At 36.5% G+C, this 12,209-nt stretch overlaps 1 protein-coding gene across 2 annotated transcripts in view; it reads left to right on the top strand.

The window, feature by feature from the left end:
• negr1 (neuronal growth regulator 1) overlaps nt 1–12,209 on the top strand; it is a 187,715-nt gene that overhangs the window by 142,484 nt on the left and 33,022 nt on the right. The window contains exon 7 of one of the 2 annotated variants that reach the window (XM_087783591.1): nt 1,923–1,964. The exons of the other annotated variant lie outside the window; for it this stretch is intronic. Within the exon in view, the coding sequence (XP_087639717.1) occupies nt 1,923–1,964 (42 nt within the window). The remainder of the gene's footprint in view (nt 1–1,922; nt 1,965–12,209) is intronic. 2 annotated transcript variants of the gene reach the window in all.

Here is a 12,209-nt window from a genome sequence, read left to right as displayed (position 1 = left end):
AAAGTTTGGACACACTTTCTGCCCAGAAACTTTTAGTTTTTCCAATTTTTTACACTAACTGATCTTCATTTCTCAGAGTAATGATGGCCACGCATGTTTCTTGTGTCCGCATGGTTTCTGCACAACACAACTAATGGACCCAAACCCATTAATAAGGAAAAAAAATTACACTTCAACCGGCCATATTTAGAAGGTCACTAAAAGTCTAAATAGAGAAAAAAGTGGCTACTTTGCAAACATTTTCAATTATCTGACACTTTTTTTGTTGTGTACTGTTTATAATTATGCATGCGTTGATTTGTGGTTTTGATGCCTTCAGCGTTAATCTATTATGTACATAATAATTAAAACAAAAGTATTGAGTGAGAAGGTCTGTCCAAACCTAGTACTTGTACTGTGTAGCTGAAGACAAAATACTGCTTTAACCAAGAAGCACATAAATGCCTTTTTCTACTTACAACCGGGAAAACTTTTCTTATCACCAGCACAACTTTATAATTGAGACTCAATAAATGTATCCTGGGGTAACAAGATGCTCATAAGCGAAAATTTGTACTATGGGACGTGTGGTTGAGTAGAAACAACCAGAGGTTCTTGTCCAAATGGGCCATGTCAGTATACTTATAGTTTACTTATAGTTAAATGGAGAAAAGTACCCGAGAGGAGACGCATTAATAGTGCAAATAGACCAGTAAACACATATATACATTTGACATACCCCTTACCGATCATTATGGTAACAGTATTTCCCGAACTATATGGTGCTCTGCATTACAAGGCAAACTGTCATTGGAATGGTCTACTTTTGGACCGGAATAATAAGGCGCAAATTGTATTAAACACGATAGCTTTCAACCTTTTTCAGTTGTCACACTGAAAAAAACACTAATATCGCTAAATGAAACGTTAGAATATATTTAAAATAACTCAAGACTTACCAGTATCTAGCGACTGGAGTTTTGTGGTTAATCCTCCTGGAATGATAGCGAGAATGTTCGTGTTCACGTTGTGCTTCAAATTAAAAGTTTTAGAAAATGAAGTTTGCCTTACAGTCCGGAAAACAAGATACTTTTTTAAAAAAGCGTTTGGTTTTGACATAAAATGTAAGATTTGATATAAGACAACACACACGATGGTAAGACGGTCGTTGGACAGAAAGTTTATCTCACTTTTGGTAGTTTCACCGAGTCATTCACCAAGAGATCTGACCACGTATCACCAAGTAAAACTAATCAATGCTTAAAGAAACGTTTCAAGTAAAAGATACCAATTGAAAAAATATGTTATTTGTTTTTTATTCTGCTTAAACTTCCACGTACCATCTCTGAAGTGAATATGTGAACATACTTCTATTCTCTCCAAAACCAACAGTGATCCATCCAGAAGGTAATGGGCCCGGGATTTACAGTCGAGCAGTATCAAACACAGACTGAAACTTTACTTCTTTGCTCACTCGGTCAACTCATAGGACCGTGAAGGGAGGCCACGATACATGGGGGGGGGTGTTGGAGGGTGTTAAATAATTTAAATGTAAGCGAAACTAGAATTGATGTGATTTTAAGTCGAGTCAGTGGGTGGAGATGAATTAATGCTCGGAGAGAGACGGACAGTTGTTTAGCATTCCCGGGCACAAGTGTGATGAAAGTTTTTTAATAGAATGCAAAATCCCCGCTGGGAATTCCATTTGCCCACTCGTACCTTCAGCGGGCGAATGTAAAACATTGGAAGCTACGTCTCGTTTATGAGCCGTCGAGTCTTCCAGGGAATTCGTTTTTATTTTTATTATTTTTACTTCATCCCCTCGTCCTCTGGTCCTCGCATGCATTTCTTTTTTTTCTTTTTTTTTTAATTTTTACTTCTCCATTCTGTTAATAATACATGAATGTCCTTTTTCCTTCCCCACCCCTCTTCCCCCCCTGTAGCAATTATTGAACCCACCACCACTAGCGCTGTCTCAAGGCCAGGTCAGTATATGTCACCGTGCTGTATCAGCGAAGAGGTCCGCAGCCTCGTACTAACCCCAGTCCAAATTCTTTCATCTCGATTTTTTTTTATTTTTGTTTGTTTTTCTTTGGCTGGCTGGATGCCTGTTGCGTGTACAGTCCATTGTCTGTTCTATTTTAAATTTATAATTTGCTTTTTGAATTTATTTTTTTTAATGAATTTTTACAGCCTGGCTATATATACTTCCCACAGCCTGTGTCATCTTCCCCTCCTTTTCATTACAAACCCGCCTCCTCTCATCCGACCACCCCCCCGCCCGTCCCACCCCGATGTGGACAAATAGCAGCATCATCAAAGTGGCTGTTACACATGCCTCTGGTGCTGATGCTTTTCATAATGCTGATGGCTTCCTCCTCTTCTCTCCGGCTTCCCCACTACCAGCAACACTCGTCTCCATAGTGCAAGATAAATGCAGTGTACTTCAAAGGCTGTCGCTGGCGACGGCGCTCGGTGTGGGAAATTGAATCTCGGCTGCCTTTTATCATCCCCATAGTTGCAAGGCTTCTTGTTTTGGTGTTTCTCTTCTGCCGTTTTCAGTGTTTCAATGAACGCTCGCTCGCCGTTCAGAAAATAAAAAAAATCAAGCCTTTAGGACGAGCTGCTGGTTTTCATATCCAGCCCAGATTAATCTCCCCTTCACTGTCAGATATAATATGTTTTACCTTCTATGTCGACACTTTGTTGGAAACCACGTGACTTCTCTAAACCCACTTAACCTCGGTCGTATTTGTGAACAACTATGACGGCCGTTTAATTTCCTTTTCGAGAGCTCCGAAAACTCTTAATTTATACACAGCCGCTGAAAGAACGACACATTTAAAAATCGAAAAGAGAGATACAAAAACATGCTTTTAAACTGCACCTGCACAGGTAATCACAGGTTTGGTGCGTTGGAAACGGCTGAGTGGTTTTTCGTGACTTTTTTTTCCTCTCTTGCTGTGTATAGTAGACACTTCTCTGGGATGAAGCGCGAGCTCGCCTGCCTTCTCTCAAGAGAATTATCCATGGAGATTCTGTCAGATAACAAGTTTATATAAGCTCTACAGCAATAAGCAGCCCTAGTGTGGCCCCGGGGTTCTGGTTTGAAGAGGTTTAACGAATGACAATTTCATGGCATTAGGAAAATAAACGAACAAAAAAAGCATTTGTTCACTTGTAGAGATAAATCATCGGTTGTTGACAAACTTCATGTCATTTTATTCACAAGTTAATGTTTCATAATGTTTTATTTTTTCAAGGAACATTTTACACACTTTCTCACTGTCATTATTTTGTTGGTCACTGTGTTAGAAAATGTCTAATTATTTTTATTCTTAACCAATACAATTGTACATTTTTCTAGTCTGTATAATTACATACTTTTTTTTGTCTGAAATGTCATTTATAACCGTAATAGATCAACACATGGCCAGTAGGAGTGAGCAAAAGTACTGTATTTTTTAAGACTATAAGGCTCACTTGAAATCATGAAATTTTCTCAAAAATTGAAAGTGCGTCTTTGAGTCATGATCGCCCTATTTAGAAATTCTGGTTATACTCACTGACCTTTTTGTTTGGTACACAGCGCTGAGATATTTGTCAAAATGATGGGAAACTAAAAAGCAGCACAGAGGTGGTTTTACTCCGTGAGATGCCTTTTTATTATCCTGCGATTGCGTGTATAACCGCAAGACGCGGTGGTAATACTCTGCAAAGCTTGGCAGTTTCACTCCACGAAGTGTCGTGGTATAACTGCAAGGTGTTGTGGCATTACTCTACAAGGCACCATTGTATTACTCCACGAAACCTCATGGTACAAAATAGACACTTTAAAACTGCTAGGCGCTATTGGTATTACTCTACAAGGAGCCATTGTATTACTCCAATAATCGTTGTTGTAGAACTGCGAGGCTCCATTGGTGTACTCTACAAGGCTCTGTAGTATTCCCGCACTACTCTGGTGGTACTACTCTGCAGAGCGTCGTGGTATTACTCCATGAGACGCCGTTGGATTACTTCGGAAGCCTTATGGTATATCCCCACCATGAGGTGCTGTACTATTACTTCTCAAGGATCTGTAGTAGTACTCCATGAGGTGCCGTTGTAATACTCGACAAAGCGCCATAATGATACTCTGTGAGGCGCCGTTGTATTACTATGTGAGGCTTTGATACCAGTCCAAGAGGCTTGATAGTATTTTCTAAATAAAAGTCAGTTACAGATTCTTCAGATGAGGGTGTTTATTATTCACCACTGTGGGGATCCTTAACTATGTGCTCACTAATAACAGCACATATATATATATATAACACGTATGTTGACCGACACAGTAACGTGATGCTTTTTTCATCTATTGAGTTATGTTATAGTCATTTGAGTTATTTTGTTAAAGGATTGATACTGCCTGGTAATGGAGGGAAAGGTTATTAAACATGCTTTTACATTATTGAACACAGGTTTAGGAGGTATATAGTTCAATACCCTCAAAAAGTGTGTCAAGGTAAATTTATGATAAAGTAATGCAGATGTAATTAACAATAAAAACTGTATTCATCAGATATTATCATTGAACCGACAATTATTCAGGAACATTACGTGACATATTGAGATAATAATAATAAAAAATCGTACTTATTGTCGCTTTAATCAGAATTATGTGCTTTCGAAAACTCCTAAAACAAATATTTAATATGAATAGAAATTCAAACTACTTTAAACCACGTAAATACATTTAAAATGACAAACTATTACAACAATATCCCTATATTTAATTAAGGTTGCATATCAAGAGTATTTGCTCCGTCAAGCAGGAAATCTGTTATGAAACCACTTTGAAAATTTCGAATAAAATCTCATTATCTTTCCATTGTTAAAACAAGTTTAATAATTAATTCACAACATACTTTGTCTGCTTTTATTTCCCCCGTGGTTATGCATGGAATGAAATGTGTTTCTGCATGCTCAGCAAATCAGGAGATCTGAAGTGGAAACGTAGTTCAATCCCTCAGCACTTTAGCTGCACTTTACAGCCCATTTGTCTGCAGATGATGAGTAGAAAAAAAAAAAAAAAAAAACATATCGCGCGGAGAATTTAAGTGCAGAGGCATCATTAATCTTCAGCCTTTTGTTTTGTGAAACCTGTGTATAAAAACAACATTTTAATGGGTTATTGGTTAACCAGATTCTCCTTTGAAAAAAAAACCCGCCGGTGAGCTTTAAGATTCCTCTGGAAATGTTCAGAGATCTGTCTACGAGACATAAAACAATACAAACAAACGCTCGGAATGGTTGGATGCGGATGCGATCGGACCGAAGCTCAAGGTCAGCCCGGGTGCCGTCACGGAGCTATATTACAGTATAAGAACCCTCATTACATACATGAATGCACTTCTCACTGCTGGAGAAAAAAAAGAGAGAGGGATGTGGTCAGATGAGTCATCATTCTGGCTCTGCTTGACAAGTGCAGGAGTCCAGGTGTGGACCCGGCGTTCTGCTGCAGGGCTGTAAGTCAGATTAAGTGGACAGGATATGCCGACCAATACAAAGTGGTTCTGAATTGTTTTGTTTTTTTTCTTTCTCCGAGGTCTTCGGCGCCTACGATAACAAGAACCTATAAGACGGCTTTAGTTCACTTGTTTGACATTTATTCTCTTTGGTAAAATTTATAAATGTTTATATATATGGAACCAAACTCTTATATTTCCAGGTTTCATCAGAATGTTGAGCTAACATAATAATGCTATTCTCAGGTCACTGATCGTCAACAACATGCAGATACAGTAAATGAATGATATCAACATTTAATTCAATAAATTGTTATTTTTTACCAATTATTTTGCCATCTTATTTCACTACATTATATCTTTCCCTCGGCTATGTTTTAATTGTATTTATTACTTGGTAGCGAGAACATTAAATTATGGTAATACTATTTTATGAACATATAAGTAAGTAAGTAAGTAATATTTATTTATATAGCGCTTTCCAATATAGAATGTATATCACCTGAAAGATGTGTCTCATATAATTTTGTGCAAATATAAACTTCACTCACTCGCTTTTTTATTTAGATTGCTTTGTTTGAAATGTGTTTTTGTACAGGAAGAATGAGTCTGATGTGATATTTTCCACGTTTTTTCTCCTTCAACAAATAATCCCATCACTCTTTAGGCATCTTTACTCTCATTGGAAGTTATATTTTAAGATAATCTATCTTCCACATGATCTTAAACAATTATGTCTTTAAAGGTCACGATTGTTATCTTTATGTTATATTTATGTATGTTTAGACTTGACAGATTGTGTCATCTATGTGCGTTCTTTCTCTTATTTCTCATTTTTCTTGTTCTTATTTTTATGTTCATGAATAATTATCGCCTGTATTGCTGTGTCTAATTGGAAAACAATCTATCCATCTATCCATAAGGTAAGGTAAGGTAAAACTTTATTGATGAACTTTAAAAATTGTTTTTTACCAATAGCCAGCAATTTTTCATAAACAAAACAAAGTAATAAATAAAAATAAAATAATAAGAAGAACATAAAGACAAAGAAAAAGAACAAGATGACACAATCATAAAGACAAAGAACAAGGTGACACAATCAATAAAGACAAAGAACAAAGGTCAAAGAAAAACAACAAAGACAAAGGATACAAAGACTAACTACTACTACTAAGACTAACTACTATCTACATCTATCCATCTATCCATCCACCCATCCATCCATCCATCCACCCATCCACCCATCCATCCATCCATCCATCCACCCATCCACCCACCCATCCATCCATTCATCCATTACTTTGATTTTGGCCATATAAAATGACTTCACAGACTATATTTTTCCCCCAGGCATTGGCTATGGAACATATATATATATTATTGAAGAACAGGTGAACCAGAAATATACATTTGATGAGAAAGAATACCTCATGGGAAAATAAAACCCTGGGATACTACTTATTTCAGTACGAAACCAGTGAGATATTATTCAGAAGCTTTACTTGTTTACTTAACGCAGTGAGAATCTGCCGTAATTAAAATCAAAAAGCAACTTTTATCCAATATATTTCTGCCGCAGGCTTTTCAATTGTCTATTTATTGTTCAATTTCTTGAGGTGTTCGAGATGATTCCCTGGTCCTGGTGGAGGTGGTATCCAGAGGTAAAATCAAAAAACGAGACTGTCTAGAGAGTGGAGATGGCTGTAAAGGTCATTTCACTTTCCGTGAACCTGGATTTTCATAAGTCGCTCGAACGTCTTGACCTACAACATTTAGCCCGACGGCCAACGCTCTGCTAATTCCCCTTTAATGAAATAGGAACGTTGTCGGAAAGACGGAGAGAAAGAAGGATTTTAGATTCCATAGAAATGGTCGGCAACGTTCGGTAAAATAACACTTTTGTTGACATTTGAGATGTGAAGCATATTTAATCTTAAAACATACAAACACTAAACACAGCTGCTGCAGAGCTGCTGGCTCCGTGCCTCCCTGTCATCTCGGTGAAATGTAGATCTGTGGTAACAGTATTTGTTCCCACAGGCTTTCATATGTGTTTATTTCTGCAAACCACTGACGGAAGAAAAGCAATGTTCCCTCGCACCGAAACCCTTTTTCCCTGTTCGTCCTCATAATGCACGTTTAAGCAGCGGTTAAAGAAACATCACAAGTATTTTACATCTTCTGTCGCTTTTAATTCCCAAGCGTTGTGTTAACTCTTGGATAAACACGCGAGTGCGTCCGAGTGAAAAGAGATACACATGCCGCCCGACTTTTCCACTCTCTCTCTTCGTTTTTAATGTCCGTTCCTTGTCATTAGTGATGGTCTGATGAAGCTTCATGAAGCAGTGTCATTACTTTCAGAGTCCACTAGATGGCGGTCTCTGCACTATTTTCCTTTGTTTTAATAAATACATCTTTTTTAAACTGATGGCGCCACCTACTGACCTCTAAAAATTTTTAACCTTTTACAACAGAGTAAAAGTAAAAAATCTAAGTTAAGGTAAAACATTTTTAGTTTTTTTCCAATAGCCACAGAAAATACAGCAATTTTTCATAAAAAATAAATCAAAATAAAATAAGAACAATAACAAAGAGAAATAAAGAGAAGATGATACAATCTAAGTCTAAAGATAAAGATAAAGAACATAGATCAAAGAAAAATAACAAAGACAAATATCTATCTATAAAAATCTATCTATCTATCTATACCTGTATATCTGGATGCTCCATCCCAGGTGTGTGAGGGAGAGGTACCGCAGGTCCTTCCTCCCTGCTGCCATCAGACTCCACAACAAGAACACAGCAGGATAAATATTTAACAGCACCTCTTCTTGTTATTTTTGTAAATATGTTGTGTATATATAATATGGTGCAGATTTCTATTTTATTCTATTTAGATTTTTTTCATTTTATTATTTTATTTCTGGGTGTTTTATTGGTTGTATATTGCTCTGCTGTTGTTTAAACCAAATTTCCCCTCGCAGGACAAATAAAGGATTCTGATTCTGATCTATCTAATCTATCTCGAAAAGGTGGAAAAGAGAATGCAGCCAGGGTGGAGAAGACTGAGCGGGGTCGTAGTTAGACTTTTAAAATATTATGTGGGAGGATAATGGTTGTGGTTATGGGTGGAAAAGGCTGCAAAACAAGGAAAGAAAGGAAGGGAGATGGGAAAAAAAATTAAATAACTTTTTCTTCTGTTAAACTTCACAGTTCACTGGGAGGAAATTTTTTATTTTTCAAGTTGCATTTGCCAAAATATCGACAATATATTCTGAATCTTCAACTTTTTTTTTCTTTTTTTTTTTAAACTTGGCTAGGGTTGTAAGGCTGAGACCAGAACCATAGAAGCCCAGAAGATGTTTTGTTCTCTGTTTATTTTAGTGATCTTTGGTGGAAGAGCGATACAAAGTTCACTTCTAGTTGTGGACCTTTCACTTGTTTTCTTCTGTGTCAGAGTTTGGTTCATGCCTAAAAAAATGCAAAGAAAAACAGGTCAACACTAAGGAATGGGGAGCAAATATAAACTATTCATAAGATACATATACACATGTGTAATAAGTAAGTAAGTAAGTAATTTATATTTATAGAGCGCTTTTCCAGACCAGGGTCACAAAGCGCTTAAACAATCAAAACAAAACTCAATAAAATATATACTTAAAAGGTCAAGATAACACCAAAACAACACAGGAAAAAAAGGAAAGCCTGAACAAATAAATTATTAATTAAAAGCAAATTAGCCACGTATTGATCATTAAAGATTTGTATTTGGAATTGCTAATATGACCATTAATACTTGTGCTATTGCTGACACTTTAGATTAGGAGCATATTTATAATTACAAATATTTATTTTTGATTAACTAGAATGCTGTTAATATTGTTTTCCTTCACTATAGAAATTATTATTAATTAAAGTGTTATAGTAGTTTTAATGATACTATGAAGAGAAGTTAGTTTTCAGGAAAGTTATTCTTTAATTACTTCTTTATTTCCTGTTAATAATCAGTAATTAAGGTGTTGTTTAGCTCAGTGTTGTTCAGTAAGTACTTAATAATTGTTAATACATGAATACTTTTCTGTTAATACACATATAAATATGTTGCTTATTTACAGTTAAAGTGTTACCAAAGACAGGTGTGAAGATGGTCAGCTGCCCAAAGCACTTCAACTCTCACCCTTGTACATTTCTGTGAAAAGCTTCTTTTTTTTCTTTTTTTTTTTACACTTACTCTTTACTCTTTTTTTACTTTTATAAAACACTCTTTGGACGATTAAGGAACATCGTACGAAGCAGGAATCACCGACCATTTTGGAATCTGTGAGCTATTATCAGTCAGAAACATGTTTCATTGCTTCATTTTTTATGAATATATTATTCATGCTTTATTACACAGAGACTAAAAGACAAAACAAACTTGAAGGTAAACACAAAATAAAATGTATTTTATTTTAAATAAAAAGCCCTCTGGCTCCTCTCGTGGTCCCTGGGCAGCTTTCCTTGAAGGTTTATCTTGAGATGCTGTGGATTTTCATTGCGTTCAGTTCCACTCTGTCGCTTCACCTTCGGGATCACGTCTCCATGTTAGAGTTCATAAACATGACGATCAATTAAAAACGTGGAAATTGAGAAACAAGGAAACATGCCAGCTCTGTCTTTAAATATGTTTTAAGATTGTTTCATATTTGCATTATTGAGTGGCTGTGCTTTTATGTTGTTTTTTAAAGTATATCTCATACATTATGCATCAGTCTCTGCATCACTAATCATTGTCACTTAGTGCTAATGAAGAGTTTTGTTATCGTTTCACTTGGAAATTTGTTTGAAATTGAAAAAAAAGGATTGTATTGTAGTTACCCACGGAATCCATCATGTTTCTCTTCACCACCTGTTTGTGCTGCTCACCGTAGAATAAAGTCAAGCTGTTGTGGTGGTGTTCCAACTGTCGTAAGCAAAGGTACTGATCGTGATATTTTCACCTTGGTACCAGCATCTAAATGATGCCTTGTTTCAATACCAATCTAATAAGAACATTGTAACACACAATGAAATGATTATTATTTATTATTACTTGAGTTAAATATTTCAGCTTTGGTAAATTTCCATTGCTCTTTTCTTACAGAAACATTAAATAACCAATAATTTCCATTGTTACTTATTTTTTTATTATTTTAGAAAAAAACCAAATATGATCAATTTTTGATCCTCGGGTCGAATAATCCTGATGGCGATATAAAGTGCCAACGATAATATTTAGTAATCAATGTCATCGTTTATTATTTAAAGTTATAATTGACCATATGTCAAGTTAAAAGTTGATTTAACTATAAAAGCAAATGTTTTTATACCTTAAAGGAAAACTCTCCTGACTCCCATGTTTCAAACATTGAAGTCTTCCTCTCCAAGATGCAGTAAGTCTCTCATCATGACCATGTTTTCAACTTATTACTTTGTAAAGTTCTCCCCCGTCTGAAATCTGGGTGAACGAGAGGTTACGAGAACAGAGTCCATTATGACTTAATAATGGCTTCACTCCTCCTCCAGCCAGCTGTAATCACGCCTCGCTTCGTTCATACAATGAGTCCCTTGGAGATAGAGACTTCCTGGATTAATGACGTGTGGTGACAAACCTTGATGTTTGACCAATCACAGCAGAGAAGTTGTGGTTATGGTAAATGAGATTTAATCAGTTTTAAGATCATTTTTAAATTTCAGTGAAAAGAGAGTTTTGTATAGACAAATACTGAGTACAATAGAGTCCAGCATCTATTTAAGACACACTTACTATACTTACACAACACATTAGTGATTTTAAACATTTTAAAACAGGAACATATTAATGGTTGCATAATAGAAGCTGAATACTTGATTAAAAAATGAAATTACTAGTGATGGTCTGATGAAGCTTCATGAAACAGTGTCATTATTTTCAGAGTCCACTAGATGGCGGTCTCTGCACTTTTTTCCTTTGTTTTGAACAACTGTTCTATTGAAACATCATTTTTTAAACTGATGGCGCCACCTACTGACCTCTGAACTACATGACACTGCTTCACGAAGCTTCATCAGACCATCACTAGTATATTTCATCTTTTAATCCAGTAACAACCGCCTCAAGTACAAAACCATCAAATGTATTAAAACCGTAACACTGCATCATGCCTGGAGCTCTGAGATCCGTGAGCTCGCCTGGAACCCTCTTGTGATTCCGTCTCTCAAACCCATGATCAACATATGCTGGAGTCCCCGATGACTGCTGCGGGACCCATCGCTGCTGGTAACCCACAATAATAATGGGTCGTGATGAGCTCGCCCGAGTAGAAAACTCTCGGCGCAGACACTGGCATCTCAGCTCGTATCGACTTCACGCAGGCCCAAATCACCGCTTCGTATTGGGGCGTCCGCGTCCACGAGTCGGACGCGTGAGAAATGGATTTTTGGTGTTGAAAATGTATTTTTCTCTTTCACTGGAGTCCGGGCCATTAGTGAAGCTGTGATAGATCCAACAATTTGAGGTGCATGTGTTCGCGGAGAAAGAGGAGCATAACAACTTCCACAGCATGCCAAAACTGATTTGTGCTCGTGTTACATTTCACTATTTCCTTCTCTACTGCGGCATATTTTACAAGCGTCTGTTGTGGCGGCTTTTTTTTTCTTTTTTTGTGAATGAAAAATTCACTCGATGGAAAGAAAAGTAAAATCAATTCTTCATGGCAGCTTATG

The sequence above is a fragment of the Callionymus lyra genome, chromosome 2, assembly GCF_982586985.1.
Source record: "Callionymus lyra chromosome 2, fCalLyr1.hap1.1, whole genome shotgun sequence".
In the NCBI taxonomy this organism is placed as follows: Eukaryota; Metazoa; Chordata; class Actinopteri; order Syngnathiformes; family Callionymidae; genus Callionymus; species Callionymus lyra.
This window is presented reverse-complemented; position numbering and strand designations above follow the sequence as displayed.